Raw genomic sequence first — 19442 nt, 5'->3', positions numbered from 1 at the left:
TATCCGCCGAGTACTTCCGGTTCATCTCGATAGGAAAGGAAATTTTCTATGCAAAAAAGACTATTCGGATTGGCCCCGGGTCTAGAAGTGGATTCACTCTCTTTTAAGACTTCCAACTCATTCTCAATTATGTCTTGACCCTGAGTGACATTTTCAGTCTGTTCGAAAGAATACAGGTTTACACACTTTATATAGGGGAGAACGGGGGAATCTGAGGCATCAGGTAATGTGAGCCACCCCCTGTATCTAGGCAACGGAAAACATTTTTGGTCATGTGAGATATATGTTTTCAAGCCCCTCTCATTTCCCCATGGCCCTGAAAGAGAGGACCTCATGGTGCTGTGGTAAGCATGTTTTTTTCACCAAAATAGGTATTTTGCATGTAAAAGTAAATTTTCTTGCTGTCAACTTAATCAACTGTTGTGCCAAAGCAAATGTATTCACGTAGAAAAACTTCTATCATACGTGTTGATGAACTACCAACATATAAAAACCATGTGATGATATTAGCTAAAGATTAGCCTGAAATGCTAAGAGAGGTAGTTTTTTTCTCAAATTGTGGTGGTGGGGGAAAGTGAGCCACTGTCTCACTTTCCCCCACCATGAGGCACAAGTTAAGTTTAGTCTTAAACATATTATAATGTAATATTACATAACATATGTTTTATTTTAATGTCATACACATTGTAGAAAAGCCATCATGCCAAGGAAATACACCAGGAAGACGACCTGGGGCAACCACACGGAAAGAGCACCTTCTCATCTTTCCCTGTAACCTTCAGGGCTGGAATGTAGAGTAGGCCTAGTTGTAGAGTATGACAGGCTGATGTTATAATCCAGTTGGGTCTTCTCCTGTGTTCTGAGTCCCAGGCTGTTCTCGCTGGTTCTGATTTTCCTATGCTTTGACCCCCAGACACAAGCTGGCTCTAAGGGTCCTGTGTTCTGACCCCAAGACTGTGTTCTAATCTAACTGGTTCTATCTGTCATTTGAATCTTATTAAAACATTTTGAATTATAATATGTTGTATTTGATTTTGTTCAGAGTTACTTTCAAGTGTTTAGAAAATTTGCTTTGCTTAATTGACCAAACCCCATCAATCTTTTACTAGTCCGACATTAGTTCTGGGATGTGTGGCTAGCTTTCAGGATTCTAACTGTTACAATATGTGTTGTTATGGTAGTTTCAGAGTGGAAAAAGTAAGTGGATCAGTTTACCCACTTGATTTTTCTGGTAGCTGAGGTAGTTGCTATAGAGACCATGGGCCTTTACGGATTCTCTTTATTGCACAGGAAATTTCCTTTCCTATCGAGATGACCCGGAAGTGCTCGGCGGATAGGTGATCCGAATTCTCAAAATGCTTAGGAAAGGCATAGGAAAGGAGCCTCGATTCATCCTTTAACCCTCCTTTAGCATAGGTTACTCCGGACCAACCTATGCGAAAGGAAAGGAGATAGTGGTATCCCATAATCCTTTAGGGCGGCAATATTCAAAGCAACAAGCCACCGACGGAGTTTACCGACTCTACACGAATACGAACGAGAGGTAAAACAGAAGAGAAGAGAGGAAGATTTAACTCGGCTAACACAAAGTACCCCCCCCCCCCCAAAGATAATAAAGAACTCATAAAAGACCAACATCATAATAGTTATTTTTGTAGCCCATAATTTACACCATGAGAAAATAAAATGCCAACTTCACATTTAATGAAGACTACTGGGGGCAGTTCATTTCAAAATCAACATGCACTCAACAAAAATATGAACGCAACACTTTTGTTTTTGCTCCCATTTTTCATGAGATGGACTTAAAGGGGTAGTTCAGGATTTTAGACATAGGGCCTTATTCCCAAGTTAGCCTTGGTGTTCTTTATCATTGGAGACAGTTTTCAACACATTTAATTCAGTCCTTCTAGTTGCAGAGTGCGCTTGTGCTAAGCTAGCGCACGGCATCGGGGGAATACCTAGCCTGCTACTAAAACAGTCTTACCCACTCCACAGTACACCCGAGGCCAATCAATTATAACGCCAGACTATCGATGTAAATGTCTGTGTTGATAGAATAATTTCAAAATCATGTTTCCTCTGACAATCATAAATTACCTTTAACAGCAAACGAGACCATCAGTGCAAAGAACAACGTTTTTATAGAGTTTTTATTACTGCGTTTGGTCTGGTCGCACACACAGGCTGTGTTCGGAACGCCATACTAACGTCCTACTCATACTCATTTTGACTTCAATTTGAGTATGTGACGTTTGGGTATGCGAGAAATTCCCGGATGAGTACTAACTTCCGGGAAGATTTTGGGTATGAATCGATTGTATACTTTTCCTACTCAACCGCCCCACAATGCACTGGGTCAATTCTACCCGCCCAGGAAAATGAAATATTTTCGAGCAAGTTGCTAGGCAACGACATTGTTTGGGGTCCGCGATCTGACAACTGTACGTGCAGTCATTCATAAACTCTTACAATAGATAAGAGATGAAGATAAATACCTAACAACATTAGAGTTACTAAGTGAAATGAGTGATGCGAGTCTGATAGTGGAGAGAGATCAGAACAGATCGCTGTTCCACACACCGCGGCTCGTCCAGCTCAACTCACAGACAGCTGAGTGCTGTCGATGACGAGCCGGACAGAGAGCGTCGGAGGGATCCTCCGCCTCAAAACATCATTATTATAAAACAAGAGGTCTAAAACACAGATGATGAACACAGGACTGTAAACATCTAGTTCTATATCGAACCTGTAGAGCGCGGTTATACGCTAAACAGCGTCTTAACTGCCTGAATCCTATAAGAAGAAGAAGAAATTCTTCATTGCTTGAGTATACTTCAACTGAAAACATTTCGACGCACCTCGCATACACAATCGATCTTTGAGTAGAGAGTATGCAGTATATAGATGGTAAGTATGTAGGACGCTAGTATGGCGTTCCGAACACAGCCACAGTCCGATTTTCGGTTCACACGTGCAGGCTCTAGTCTATGGTCACATATCTCAGTGTGGCGCAGCAACGCGATTTGAGAAGCCTATCCCTCCAGGTGAGGGAAGGGGAGCGGGAGCCTTGTTTGAGACAGTTATTCGTCGTCATAATGACTGATAACGGGGCTGAACCATCAAAGAAAAAAAACATAATGCAATGAAGAAAAGCTAAAAGAGAGAGATAGGCGGGCGGGAAGAGGGCGTTGCCAAGCAACATATACACAATTTCACGGGAGCTTTATAGGTCCATGGTGCGAACTAGACTGCAGTGTTTACTCCTAAATGAATGAGCAGTTGGTACTAACACAAAGTTTGCTTTGCTTCACCATCATCAGATTACCATTATTCATCTGAAATAGTCATAATGTACATCAACAACACAAACACATTACCTCATCGTGATCCATACTAATTGCCGTCTCTCGTTCATTCGCTTTCTGTGAGGAGTGAGGACACGTACTTGTTCAGCTCCGTGAGAGAGAGTAGGTGACCCTGCTGCATCAACTCATTGCAATCAGGTGTGTGTGGCACTGGCTGGCATTAGTTGATGCAGAGTCACTAACCACTCTCACGGAGCCGAAAAGAGTCCGTGCCCTCAAACTTTCAACACACGGACATGCACTATATTGCGCCCTTCTCAGTTGACACTTGCACGCCTGGCACGAGCTAGAAAACAGCTTTGTGACAGCGGGCGTCGTAAAAATACTACCGATTTTGTCCAAAGGGGACGCCAACGGACCATGTTACTCGTAGTGGTTTTAAATAAATGTGTCATTCTGAATATATTATAAATGAAAGAGATGTTGTAGACATTGTTGTATGAGAGGCTGATGTACAATGAAACATGCAGATATAGGCTACTGTCCTACACAACATCACATATTATTTAGTGAGGCAGAAGTGATAATTGAGTCGGATTACTTTTGTATGACTCTATAATTTAATTTTGAAAGAAAATGTTGCATAGACGGGGCACCCTTAGCTCGGTTGGTAGGGCGTCCCCCCCATGGGCCTCGGCCAGCAGCGGACCCGGGTTCGATTCCAGCCCGCGGTCGTTCTCTGCATGTCACTCCCCTCTCTGCCCCATTTCAACTCTGTCTCTACACTATCAATAAAGCATAAAAATAACTAAAAAATATTTAAAAAATAAAATAAAATTGCATAGTCAACCTTTAGCTTTTCTTTGGACATGTGTCACTTCTGGGGCTAAAGTGTGTGCCTAAGCCTAACAGTTGTTCCTACCAGTATGGAACTTGTGTGTGCTACCCCTGTTTGCAAATGATCAAGCTCCAACACCAATAATCACTAGTGACACATGTAAGCTCCCAAGCTCATTTTGCACAAGATCATACACTATATTTAAAATATACAGTTTATACATATATATTTTTTGAATGACAGTTTTTCAGAAAAATACAATGCTACAAGTGAGAACATTAAAAACCACCACTTGACATTTTACATCAATCGTGTTACATATTTTGTTTAGTTCAGGTTAGAGTAATTGTTCATTATGCATTGATCATATGTATATCCGTTTACAAACCAAATGTCATTTGTTGAAAAATCAGAACATTCTTTCAAACATTCATACACCAACTTACTCAAGAAGAACATCAGCTGGTTAAGAATTACTGCGGAAGTCTATTCAGATTGTACTGTGCTCGAAACCCCAGCAATGTGACAGTCCATAAATGTATCTTTATGCCAATAAAATAAAAAAATAAGATGAAAACGTTGTCTTGATAATAAAAAAACATCCCCATGGTAAGTCAGAATTATGAGATAATAATTTCAACTTCTTACGTCATAGTTATAATTATTATCTCATATGTTTAATATATTGTCATTATTTTATTTCATAATTATGACATACCATGGGGATATTTTTTTTTAATCAAGGCAAGGTTTTCATATTTTTTTTATTTTAGGGCGGCAACAGGCTTCCATACTTATGTCATGAAACCAACCTGCAAAAATATATATTCCTCGTATGGAGTGTGAGGATCTTTGACAAGGAACTTGGTCGAGGGGAAGGGATGGTGGATGTGGGAGAGGGAGAGGGAAGCAGAGGGACAGTTTACTCATAACACCATACATATCAACCGTCTTTGTCAAGTTTAAACACTCACAACGCACACACAGAAAATGTAACTACGGCGACAACATCGTAGAAACCAACTTTCCTTTCTGCCAAATGCAACAAAGTACACACGTATTTTCCCCTTTTTAAAAAGTCTCCCTGTGCAATAAATACATAGTTCTTCTTCTATTGCAAGTGTTGCCACTGAAAAATACATTCTGAGGACAATCTTTGAAAGAGTTCCAAAGGAAACGAGAAGCTTCATTAAAGCTGCCGATGACCTCGCCAAGAAGAGATGCTGGGGTATGGAGATCACACACGCACGTAGCCGCAGCATCAACACAATCTATCCAACGCTTACACCATCAGTTCCACACTCACCTTAATATCTCACTAAACTAATGCAAAACATTTTCCAAATATACCCAGAATAGATAATAGTATGACAGAACTAAACTAATACACTTTGATACAATTTATATTGAGTGATACCACAAACGTTATGTACAGTGCTGACAGATTACATGAGTAATATAAAGTAAATGTTGCATTATGGATAGGTAGATATTGCATCATTTGTTTAAATAGTACTGATAAGGTGCTCGCTCACACATTCAACACACACAACAGGTGAGGACGAGGATGTGGAGTAGAGCATCCGTGGACAGCCAGAGAGCGAAGCACACACCAGACGGATGGGACGCAGCAACAAAAGGAGAGCTAAGAACTAATTCATCCCACAAACGTTTTGTCCAGAGTAGCACACACAACAGTCCACTGCTGTGTAGGAACCTACAGCAGGCTGTCCAGGCTGTGCTCAGCTTTGTCCTTGTCCTCAGCTCCAGGGGGCGGGGTGTATTTGTCCTGGTATTGCTGCAGGATGGTGACTACATCGTGGTGGCCAAACTGCACTGCTTCCTCAATCGGCGTGTTCCCCCATCTGGGAGAAGAGAACAGTGGTAAGGCAAATAAACAAACACAATGTGCATTCAAAGTAGCTCACCTTCTCCAGTTTGGCCAAAATATAACCCAGTACAGACACACAGCAGATTGTATTAGAGGGAGGCCCCTACAGCTCTAGGGTTAAAGGACTGGTAAAGAGGGTCATTCCTGCTAACTGTAATAACAGTTAGTTCCTTTTGTGCTGTGAGAGGAGACGACCACTCTGAGTGACTATGCAAAATGCACATTTAGTGCACATCTTTACTTTTATGGATATGTGTTTTAATGTTAAAATTGTACTTTTATTTTATTAACCTGTATATTTTTTTGTATCAAGTATAAAATTATTTGTGTATATGTATATACAAATATGAATATATACACACACATATACAAATTGTGTGTGTGTGTGTGTGTGTGTGTGTGTGCTATTTATGTGAATTATTACAACCGCAACACTCTGTATATTCCATTGGGAAATTAATAAAGTACTCCATCTCTCCTATACATACACCAACATAAACACCGACTTAATGGAAAACATGTGCCCCCTACTTAAATAGTGGGTATATAGTAGAAATAGGGCTTGTAGTTTTTGCCTTTTACAGAATGATAACACTGTTTTTTCTGTTACAAAAGTGCACATTTCTTATCTCTTTATTGGTATATTTTGTTGTAGTAAATACATCTGTATCAAAATGGGATCAATGTGTCAATAAAATGTCAAAAATAATTTGTCCCAGCCATCCACTCTGGCAGTTTTGCATCTTTCTATGATGAACCATTTCAAGCCATCTCACCTGTCTCTGGGCACTGGGTTGACCTTGCAGGCCTCCAGGAGGAAACGCACCACCTCTGTGTGTCCTGAAGGCAAAGCAGATGTTAGACATATAGTACAACGCAAACATGTAACAACCCGCAGCCTAGCCTACTGTGAAGAGGTGTCTGCTCCATTCTGATTGGCTGGAGTGCCGCATAACCACTCCAGACGAGGACATCATTCAGACAAAGCAGTTTTTATAAAATATTAATGATTTCTCTGCAGGTTATGTGTGTCTACATCAATAGAGTAAACATGTTGTACACGATGACTGCTCACTCAATCTAGTGAGAAAGTATGTGGACAGCCAAGAATTACAGCCATGGGTGATACAGCATTTGTACAGGTTTTAACTTCTCCCAATTTGCTTGCCACAAAATTGGAAGCCTCATTGTCTTAAATGTAAATAAATATATACAGGTACAGTGTCTTTGACTACTAGCAAAGAAGACCAGCCCCAAACTAAAAGAACACAAAATAGTCACACACAGGGTTGACCACACTTTGGTTTATTCTTATTGAAGCCAGATTTGTCTGCACACTGGTTGGTATGAACAGGTTGACTTTAGGCTGTGTGTTACCTTCAGCTGCTGCCACATGGAGCGCCGTTCTAGAGTCGTAGTCCCTCTGCTCCATGTCGACGGATGACAGTGCAAACCTACACACACACACACACACACACACACACACACACACACACACACACACACACACACACACACACACACACACACACACACACACACACACACACACACACACACACACACACACACACACACACACACACACACACACAAAAGTTAAGTAAATAACTTGACAAGTACCTTTGAGTATAGCAATTCTTAACAAAAAAAAACAACACACATCCAATCAGCCAGTATGAGGTTATGGTTGAAAGACAGAAGAGTATCCTTGTCCTCCCATACTGAAACACAGAGGCACTTGACCTCAAAATATACCCACAAAATATACCCACAATGAGTACCTGGAGACTAACAGTGAATGTTAACTTTAGTTTGCTTATAGAGGAAACCTCCATTGGGCAACTACAGCCTTAGTTGAACATTTTTCAAAAGATCTTCTTGCTGCCACCTGAGGCCGCCAAAGTGCAAAGCTATACATGACCAGCTAAGAGAGGAGAGGCAAAATGCCCTCACTTTGGGGGGATTTACACCATTTATCTACATGTGTGGGGCATCAGTAAAAATAATAATTACACACACCATTGACATGGTATAAATGGACTCAACTGTAAGACACAAGTGAAATAAGATGAAATTCTGCTGAGGGTAATAATAGTACTAGCACTTAGGGTGTATTCACGCTGGGAAAGTCCGCTAGTTCACTTGCTTTGGTCCAGACCAAATCGAGTTTAGATTTTTTTTGTTTGGTGTGGTCCACTTTCATATTGCCCCTTTTGCAAGTGAACCAGCATCACAAAGCAAAACCACACGTGATCTGAGGTCATTCATTCATTGGACAGACATTCTGGGGTGGAGAGAAGCAGGTAAAACGAAGTAAAAACTGCGAAATATATAACTGATACGATATGGGGTTAAAAATAATAAATAAATAAATAAATAGGCCAACATCTAGCCTATAAATAAAATTTAAAAAAACATCAAATTAGTGTTGTTTCATATGGTTATAATATGTAGGCCTGTGTCAATGTGTGGCTTGTAGCCTATACGATGTGAAACATAATATTTACTGTATTTTTGCTGCTGGACGCGCGGCTCGCGAGGAATAGGCTCAAGCTGACACAGCTGAATTAGCCGTGTGTCAGCTGGGTGTGAGTTCGGCGCGGCTCAGCTCCAAACTGACACAGGGGTAGTATTGACGGTACCGTAACATGGGATGCAAAGTAAAAACACGCACTTCATACAAAGCGCAGCGTGAACCTGTTGTCACTGTGCGGGAGACGCTCCCCTCTCCTTCATCTGATCGCTGAACACATCAGCATGTTTACGCGTCCTGTCTATCAAATGTAATATATTCGCTCGGGGCTCCCGGTCAAACCACAACTAATCTTCCTAACAATGGCGACAACAACACTTTCCTATAATGTGAAGCTGACAGCGATTTATTAAAAAAGAAAAGGCACAGTGCTTCCTGCAATTGGGTCGGATCGAGTCCGGCCAAATTCACACCACAAACGAACTGCAGCAGAGTACGTTTTGAAGCGCATCGAGACCACCTCTTCAACTGGGTCTCGGAGCGTTTGTTTGGTCCGCCCCCGAGTGCGATTGCTGTATTCACACCTGTCTGAAAGATGCGCACCGAAGGCGGAAGTGCATCTGAGTTTGTTTCAACTGAACTAAACACGGCATGTGTGAATACACCCTTAGTAAACAGCAGTGTGAGTTGTTCACCTCCTCAGTGCAGACACGTCTCCTGTGTAGGCAGCAAACAGCAGGTTGATGACAGACTTGACCTGTGGACAGACAGACAGACAGAGAACAACAGAGTCACTCTACTTGACAATGACAAACACTACCAACTATTTCCAAGAGAGGACTAGTTGGAATAAAACTAAAATGACTCCGTATACGACTATTAATTAGCAGCATTGAGTTGGAATTCACTTTCATTGTCATTCACTCTCATATCAATCTTTAAGGCTGAGGCTGGTGTTATTCTATCGTTTTGTTCTGGTCAACAAATCCCATGAAAGCTTTTGTCCTTAGTAAACACTGTAGTTTTGTGTGAACTTGAATCAAACAGGAGGAAAAGTTGCATTTTCTGGGCAATATTTTCACTATGTTGGTCTTCTAATGGGATGATCAGAAAAATACAACCTCGAAATTGGATGTTAACACTTAATTGCGAAGAAAGTGGATGAAAATGAAAATCCCTAACAAAATGTCCTTATATGACTATGAAAGAGAATCCCCACCCCTGAGCACCATGGCACACACACGTCTACACAAGCTCAGCTATAAAAGCAATTCCACACACACACACACACAGTAACATGGCAAAATGTTATGAGCACACAGAGATCCCCGCATCATTTAAGACTTACCATTTAACAGCACTGAATCATTTCCTACAAGCAAAACACTTGGGGAGTTGAAAACGTAAAAAGGAACATTGCAAAAAAATGAAATGACGAGACATAATTGCTTGTGTTGAAATACCAACAAACCTAATATGTCATTATGACAGTGAATATTTGGTTTTATCACTGGTTTCATTAAAATTTGAATTAATCAAATTAATAGATTCTAATTCATATTAACTGAAGGGTTACCAAAATATTGTTATGAATATATTTTGTTCCCTTAAGTGATCGTGTGATCCCCCACATAACGTGATTTGTCAAACCAAACCTAATTCTAAATATAAAATCTAAAGAGGGTGTTTTTTTCGACTAGGGCAGCATGACTTTATATTGAAACCTATGTTCGTATGTACATAATTCAACATATAACCACACCACATTTTAGAACACAGATAACCAAGGCAAAAGTAACACCAATTCAAATATTCACAAGTCACAACGTTCAAAATCCAAGGAGAAACCAAAGCATAAGAGCAAGAAAAAAACACTTAAAGCCAATAATCTTGCAAAAGAGTAAAGCTGTCAATGATCTGTATGAGCAGAAACCTAGACAGAAAAGACCAAAGACAAAGAAGAAGAAGAACAACAACACCACTGTCACACTGCCTCATTTCACCCAAAGAAAAACCTCAGTCCAGTAAGGCTCATGAAGTGACCTTCACTGCTTCACAAACCGACTGAAGCAGTAATTTCGATGTTTTTTTACACAAATGTTAGATCTAGACAGACTTTTTGACAATATTAGGACAATCTAAAGAGAGCTCAAGTCCTTGGTTGCGCTTCAAATCTGCTGAAACCCTCAGTTACTGTACTGACTGTTTGCAGACAGTATTTGTATGCAAACTCCCATGGGACAGTCTGTACATGCAACATAGTCTGGTTAAAGCAGAAATGCATGGTATCACCCATTACAGAAACACAATCCTTATTTAGTAAGTATAAGTGCTACAGTATATCAATGACCTTGTCTCTAAAATCCTGGATAACACTGCAGCTTTATTTTCTCAACCAAACTTCAAATCTTAAACCATTTGCTTTTAAAGTGCTAATTGATCTACAGTATGCATCGGGAAAGTATAAGGCGCCATTCAAGATAATATTCAGTAACCCAACATGTTGTTAGGTAAAATTGAGTTGACTTTCAACACCTGTTCCTGTTTCAAAATCCTGTTGAACTGGTATACTATGTCGCTGACCGCTATGGACGGCCCTGTTATACAACATGTCAGGAAAGAGCAAAGAATCACTTTGGTCACCTGTTTTACTAGTTTGCGTTATATAAATTAAGGACAACACCTAATTTCTTCAAAAAATTGTCTTTGTTATTTACAAGATTGTGTTTGTAGTAGAAGTAACCAAACCCATTACTGCTGCTGATTCTAAATCAATGCAGTATAATGAAAGAAAAACAATGTAATGATCCCATTTTAGTTTAGTTTTTGCAGCAAAAGACAGCCGCATTCAGTCAGACTGAAGCAGGTTGAGTTTTGTTGCTTAAGAAACGTTATGGGCGCGGAGAAGTGGGATGAGAGATGAGTGCTTTATTAAGATGTTATACAATAAATAAAATACATGTCTTTCTCCTCTAAGCTCACAGGACAGTTCATGACGTTTATGGAAACTTAAAAGACAGATCAAAAAACCATGTGGAGAAATGAAAAAAAAAAAAAACATAGAAACGTTTCACAGTCATGAGCTTGGAAATGTATGGCTTCATCTACTGTCTGTTTGAGGAAAATTATCTTTTAAGATTACAGTCATTACGACCCATGTAACAACTTTCCCGAATCTCTATGGCCACAAGATCTTCTTGTAAAATTGCACAAGTATAAATATTTATTATCTGAACAAAACAGAGAGAACCATACAAGTCCAAGGTCACCAGATTGTAATGGAAGAGATAGTTTTTTTTTTATATGCAATTTTCACGTCACAAGTATAATTTATGTCCAGGACACCAATCAACAGATATATAAATATAAAGACATGTGGAAGGTAATGAGATTAAATGAAAACATACTGATGACATGGGATTGACAACACATTTATCAAATTACACAAAATATGAATGCAAGGGGGAGAATGGGAATTCATCGTGAAAACAAAATACACACCAGGAAACAATACATAAATGACATGAACAATAACAATCTGATGGGTTTCAATGGAAATACTGGTAGATTCATTCAAAAGCCCCTCTGTATTAACTCTGTACAGATTAGGTGCCAATTACAGAATTCAAATGCAGTTATTTTACCGCCATGCAGAGCAAATATTAGGCTCGTTTTGACAAAGCAAAATGGAACAGATCAGATAATCAATCCTGATTGGTTACTATAAGATTAAATCAACCTTTTGTCAGTGCAGGTCTGGTCCTGTCTCGTAGACATGCAGGCACTAGGGCTGGGCAGTACATACTGTATCCCGGGGGGTTTACAAATAGCAACGACATTACTTTAATTATCATCATTCAAAATCTGATGTGTAATGTACGCATCTTTATAACAAATGGCTTAAGAGTGTTATAGCCTCTGTCTCCCCCTGGTGGCCTGGTGGTAGTTTGGCAGGTGTTATGGGTCAAACAAGGAACACATTATTTGTAGTGCAATCATGGTGCAGCCCCTGTTACAGGTGTTTTTGTTGTTAGTTGTGTAAAAGTGCCCTCATGCACCCAGTTAATGTGTACAATCATGTCATTATAAAGCTTATGTCAAATAAACGCGACTGCAACATCTTGCTACTTCATTCCTCTGCAAAGTCGATAGGACCGCTAAAGCTAGTTAGCCTAACAGCTAGGAGGTCACTTGCTTAAAGAGACCAGCTGCTGCCTCATTGTGTATAGCATCTTAGATATAAGAAGAATTCAACTTAAAATACTTACTAAATGCATTGATTTCATGGTGATTAGTTCTATGTACCCCGTGTCCCGGGGCCAAATCTCAGTAACGGTTTGAAAGGATGAAAAAGTAGATACCACCCAACCCTAGTAGGAAATCTATTTAGGATTGTGTGCGCATGAGGGTGGAAATGACCCTGTAGCAGTAGAGAAAAAAAGGCTCAAGCATAGTTAGACATGAGACAGACTCCCTTCACCCTCATACCAAGAAGGCGGCCCACATGACTGACACCCCACAGGCCAGGGGGGAAAGGAAAACTAGGAGACTACTAGCCCGAATGAGAGCTACTGTTAGAAACTGATCACATCAGAGGGATAGCTGTTAAAGTAACTGTGGACTTTCTTTGCCCCTGTGAATTATTAAATGGTAAGAAAATCACTAAACCAAAATGAGGTGGGCCTTAGCATCATGAAGAAGATGTGCAGCATTTGTCCACACATATACCAATCATGGTATACCGCAGTTATAATTTAATAACTATCATTAATTATCATTTAAAGTCATAATCCTTATCCAACTGTGCTACCTGCTCCTCTGGAATTGGGTTTGACAAGATGAAAATCTGTCCGACTTTGTGCTCATTTAAATAGTACAGCAACAAGATCCAAGGATGAAATCACTCAATACAACCAACAGAGCCAACTCTACTTCTTGCATACTGTAGAATAACACCAGAGCACAAAGGAAATGGGCTTTTCCCCCCCCAACACTTCCAGGGAGCGTTAACGATGACAGAGGCTTTTGAATACTACCAAGTATGTCCACACAATACTGAGCACTAACTTGCAAACAGAAGAAAAAACAAACACTAACAGAAGTCCATGAAATTAAAAAAAAAAAAAAAAAAAAAACACCAAACGGAAAAACTTCACACAACATGACAAAGTCATAACAGGATATTATTGGCCCCAGCAGCAGCCATCACTTTGCCTCAAGTCAAAACCCAGTGTCAAACCAACAGTTGAATAACAAACAGCCCCCCCCCCCCCCACCACACACACACACACACATAAACACACACACACTACAGTCACAGTAGCGGGACATCTAAGGCATCTGCTGACACGTATTTCTATTTCCTGGCGGAGACGATAGAATACATTTGGAACCTCTTAAATATATATATTTGACACACATTCTGGTCTGCTGTTGAGGATTATCACTGTACAGACACACACACACACTCACACACCTAAAAGCTAGATACACCTGCTACTATGGTACATTTGGAGGTACAGTAAATTATGTATGCAAAAAAAATTACACAATATACAATGTGCACTAGAAGACTTTACAAACAATACTGAATATGTGTTGTGTTGTTTTGTGTGTGTGTAAGAGTGTGTTGCATATTGATACTAAAAACACTTTGAGTATACTGATGAACAATTCAGTTGTATTTCATACCCTCAGTAGGCATACTATCAACAGGAAAAAGGAAAATAAAAACAAAAGGATAGGAATTTATAAATTCACCTTCCTCTGCTGCTAGAGCTGGGTATTTACTCCATTAGTGCCTATGTGACATCTTTGCCCAGACGTTTCTCTCAATACCTTACATTGAGAAAAATTTTAATTGTTTTTTTTATCTTTCACCTCTGAAAGAAGCCACATTCCTCGAACGTTAAATGTTGCCTTAACATAAGCAGCTGTACATTCACATTGACAGAATATGATAAATCCTATTTAAAAAGGCCCTAAAAAATGTTCCTACATTTTCCCTACACAGTCATCTACAATGTAATACCAAAAAAAAAAACATAAGTTTTTCTTATTTATAGTCATCGAGTATGAATTTGACCAAACATTTTATGCCAACATTTGGCATCTTTCGTGCAAAACCATGTACGTATTCAGGGTCAACCCCCCATCTGTTGCTGCTGCTCTGAGTGTGTCTTCTGAATGTCACACCATCTAAATGGTTCTTGAGGTATTTTCCTATCTCCTTAAAGCTTTAAACCATATCTCATATCTATCGTTGCGTGGTTATGAATTTACCATGCCCTGAATCTGAAAGCAGCTACATGGCATCCTGTTTAAACAAGAGCATGTTTGTGCGTGCAGTGTAAACATGGGAGTGTTGCTTTTGGAACGCAGCCCCAGTTAACGGTGCAGATGGACCCTGTAATCACCTCGTCACAGCAGAGAAGTAAAGGCTTGTGTGTAGGCTGGGTCAGAAGGGGGCTTTAACTGGAGGTTACAGCAGTAGATACACACCAGCCCTCTTCGCTGACGTCATACAGAGTTCACTAACTAACCCTGACAAACATGGAACAACCACATACACACACAGGTTTTCCATCTGGACTCAGCTCACAATGATGCAGCCAGTCCACAGAGAACGCTGGAAGGTTGATGAGGACGATCGAGAGGAGCCGAAAAACTGCTTGCCCATTCAGTCGTCTCACCACTAGGGAACTTTTTAGTTGAGTAAAGCTTTTTTTTTTTTATAACCACTTCATCTTTATGCAATCAGATAAAATCAACCCCAACTGTTTTCCAGGCACTAATCCTGACAAGGTCAAAGTCAAGCTCAAGTCATAAAAAAAAAAATGTGTTATATAGTTTTGATGTGCCACTTAAAATTAGCCAAGTGTGCACGGATTATCTCCATTGTTTATAAAGGTATGGGGGGAGGCACAATCTATGCTATATTTCAAAGTGATCTGAGCATATACAAATGTGCAGCCCTAAAAATCTCTTGCAACACTTTTTCCATATCAAATCACTCCCAACGGGGGATCAACACAACACATACATGTCTGCCTTTTTCTTACTCCAGACATGTGTGGGCGAATGAGATGTCTTTCAAAACGTAACCACCTATGCTGCAGGTGCTTGTATATTGTGCAAAGACATTTTCTCCTTTAACATTTAGCGTCCAAACAGGATCAAAGGCTGGGAGACGTTGCACTATGGTGATAGCAACTCAAATGACCTGTCAGTTCTTTGGGTTAATTTTTCCTTTTAAGGTCTAGCATGTAAGATTGGAAAAGCAAACTACCTGCATTTTCTAATGACAAACAATATCATGTTAGTTCAGCCCATCTTTCACAGCTGACTGATATGTTATAACATTAATATTTCAAGAACGCATTCCCTTATACTGCCATTTTCTCCTACATCCATAGGCCTCAATGTGAGCTACAGCTTCAGTGAGCAGCCAATCCCTAGAATGTAGTCTGAATATACATTTAAAGACTGTTGGTCTACAGGCTGGCTGCACTGAGCGATGCAAATATACGCAATTCTGTTGCTGCTTAAAGGTGCAGTGTGTAGTAAAGGTGTATTTTGGCAGCAACTTCAGGTAAAAACTAGATTGTAATGTGCTGTGTCAGCAGCTAAGGTGGCCTTCAAGGACAAGAAGCTAGTAACTAAAGATGGCATAATCCACCACTGCCTCAAGTCTTTCCACAATATCAAGTGATGAGGTGAAGATGTATTTAGTTGTTTATGTTATAGTACTTCTTCTTCTGCATTTCCCCAGGCGCGACCCCCTCCTCCTTAGATATAAAAGGCTCATTCTGAGATTATAAAAAAGACAAAGTCTATCTTCAAGATAATACACTAACATACTTATGAATATTATTATATTCCATTTCTACCAAGTATGTGCTGACAACTGCCAATTCCCTTTACACAATGAACCTTTAAAATAAAATACAATTTCAAATCAATCCTACATCCTACATTATCCTTATGCTACATTTTTTAAGAGGATTTTGTCAAACAAATACATAATGTTGCAATAAAAGGGAGTTGGGATGAAACAAGAGCACAACCTGTACACTGTACTTCATATCCTACACACACACACACACACAGACAGACACACACACTAAGGCAACAAGCAGGTGGAGCAGTTAGCCATCCAAATCGTCACCCTCCCCATATCACAAGTGAAAATGAAGGAAGCTTCCCAGTCCATCCACACACAGTAACCGCTTCACGAGCAATAAATAACCCTCCATATAATTTATATATAAATACTTGAGGGTGAGGAAAGACGCGGTGCTGTTGGGGAGAGAGGGAGGAGTGTGTGTGGGGAGGGGAGGGGGGGCAGGTTGGGTCTCCTCTTTTATTCATTTCACTTGGCGACAGTGTCCATCCTATAGACTACAGTGGTGGAGCTGTCCTGGTGCGACTCAGTGGGGGACACCTTTCTCCAAAGAGGGGCTTTCAGAGCTAGATCTTGTTGGAGACTCTCGTAATCCATGGGTCCGAAGGATTGCAGCTGTTTCAATTGACACGAATAACAAATTAGTCTTGTTCCTTTTCTGTGTGTGCAAGTGTGTGTGTGTGTGTCTGAATTAAGTCACTTTCGGGGACACACACCAGACATAAGACCAGTTGATTGGGTACAAAAGCCGTGTCCATGGTTGGTGAGATGCAGATTTTTGAGTCAGTGGTAAAGGTTAGGGTTAGGTTTGGAAACATACCGGTAACAGTTATGGTTAGGTTAGGTCTGCAAGAAATAAAAGGTTGAGTCAGCGATTCTGGAGAATGCATGTTGACTTTTTGTGAATGTCTTCAGTCCGTAATGTGTGTGTGCATTGAACAAAAATCCAGTGTTAATAAACAGGCATGTTGCTAGCTACGATGGGCTCCCTTGGTTTACATTCCCTTTGTTTACATGCATGTTTACAGATAACAAGCGTTCTCCAGAATCACTAACTCCACCCTTAATGTAAGTCTTAGTATGTAAAGACTCCAAAAGTGACCCAAGTAAACGTGGTTAGTTGTGTGTGCAGGTATGTGCTTTGCTGAAAAAGAAAACCTGACTTAGGCTCTATTTCCATTTCCCTGGGCATCCGTGTGTGTTTGTTAGTTGATGCCCCAAAGGAGTTTAAATGACCAGCTTTTATCATAACAAGTGTAACTCTGTGTATACCAAGCCCGTAGCACACTGAACATTATGCACTCACTTTAAAAAAGCGATCAAACTAGAAAGACGTGTTCAGTCTGCAACCATCTCTGCATGAACTCAAGCTAACACGCCGTAGGGGGGTTAACCTGTTTTGACATGGGTTGGGTTTTTCTCCACTTTAGCTGTATGATGAATGAAGAGCTATGGAGTTCAACATGTTATCCAACGGCTACAATTCAACCGATGCAGAACATTCACAACTGTTAAATGTGAAGTAACAGCAGTAACCTCAGCGTGACCCAGCATTCTGAGGAAAGCAGGCGTTTTTGCTCAGTGTGTTTGATGAGGGACATGGGCGGCAAGTTTTTTTTTTTTGTCCTCACAACATGATGTCGCGTGTCCTTACCCGCTGGTCCCCTCCTTCTTTGCGCGGGTCGTGCTTTTTGGTGAAGTGCCTCAGGTTGTCGTAGTTGTGGAAGTTGAAATACTCAACAAGGTCCTGGAATGAAAAGAATGGATAGATTGATTCATCTAAAAAAGGCTGAATCCATACATTTGCATCATTCTGACGATGAAAAGCCAATCAGGTCAGTGTTATATGCATAACAAGAACACATGATTAGCACAGAGGTAGGGTTTAACATTACTACAGCATAGCTTAAAAACAGGTTCCGTCACTGTGAAAGAAGATTGCACAATGTCCAACAGTTCACCGTTTGTTTTATCCATGAGGAAATTCTGATGTGTGTGTGTACTAACTATTATTTCCTTGAAGCAGCATGGATATAGCAAAAAGTATCAAAATACAGAAGTTGACCAATTTTTTAGAAGGAAATGTATTTACATCTGTAATGCGTGCTTACTTTAAAAAACAGGGTTACATATATAGGGGACTAGGTTGGAAACACCCAAAACAATGCTTTGTGATCGGTAACACTTTTTACATGCTCTTCACTAGCAAGGTACCTTTTAGGAGAAACACGGCAGGCAAAAACCTTTTGGCTATTTTGCTTGCATAACATTTCTTATTTCATACTAGCATCTATAAAAGGTCCAAAATTCCAAAATTGTGGGTGTTGATTTGACTAAACCTTGTCCGTTTGCTTCTGTATATTTCTCCTATACAACCATCTTTAACGGCCATTATTTCAACATAATTTTTTTTTCTCCAATACCTGACAAATAATTCAAACTTATAAAGCACTTACATCAACTTAAAGCTATTCTTACCTTTGTAGAGTTTTTACACTTATTTTAAATGACTTTAAAATGGTATAAATAAGGTTTTTACACTCTAAAATGCATGGTAGACCCACCAGGAATAAAAAGAAACAATTATTTCAGTCTCATAATATTAGGTGAAAACTACAACCAATCAAATCGTTCGGACCGAACGATTTAATTGGCCGACAGACCTGTCTGTTTGCCGTCTGCTTGTGTACCGCGCATTCGTGCACGCGCGTCCTCAACGAAAGGGTTTGTTTTGATTCCACGGCAGACAGTAGCCTAGCGAGTAGCGACCATTGTAGAAAAGGTTACAGTGTTGTTATTTCTTGTTATTTCTTACAGTGTGTTAAGCTGTGTTTTGTTTAGTGTTGGGCCGTGACGTCAGTCGGCCAGAGAGCCAGTTCAGTAAGTTTCCTTTCGCTTCTCCCTCGGTGAGATGTGTGTGAGCAAGTTGCCACAGTAAGCCATCATTCGTGTTTATCTGAGTGTAAATGTGAATCACCCGTGTGTGAGTATGTACATGTAGTCCCGATCGCTGTTATAAGTTATAG

General features: G+C 40.1%; 1 protein-coding gene across 2 annotated transcripts in view; it reads right to left on the bottom strand.

Annotated features, from left to right (window-relative positions):
- Positions 1–4317: 4317 nt before the first annotated feature.
- LOC307258568 (glutaminase kidney isoform, mitochondrial-like) overlaps positions 4318–19442 on the bottom strand; it is a 39311-nt gene continuing 24186 nt past the window's right edge. Inside the window, exons 14-18 of one of the 2 annotated variants that reach the window (XM_080038157.1) lie at positions 18071–18163; positions 9209–9270; positions 7415–7491; positions 6814–6877; positions 4318–6011 (exon numbers count right to left, since the gene is read on the bottom strand). In XM_080038157.1, the coding sequence (XP_079894283.1) occupies positions 5864–6011; positions 6814–6877; positions 7415–7491; positions 9209–9270; positions 18071–18163 (444 nt within the window). In that variant the 3' untranslated portion in view covers positions 4318–5863. Of the gene's footprint in view, positions 6012–6813; positions 6878–7414; positions 7492–9208; positions 9271–11444; positions 17032–18070; positions 18164–19442 lie in introns of those variants that run through there. The other variant, XM_080038158.1, reaches the window with a different exon arrangement.

This window comes from Ammodytes marinus (assembly GCF_949987685.1).
Source record: "Ammodytes marinus genome assembly, chromosome: 12".
NCBI lineage: Eukaryota > Metazoa > Chordata > Actinopteri > Uranoscopiformes > Ammodytidae > Ammodytes > Ammodytes marinus.
The sequence above is the reverse complement of the archived record's forward strand: the minus strand, read 5'-3'. Positions and strand labels throughout refer to the sequence as shown.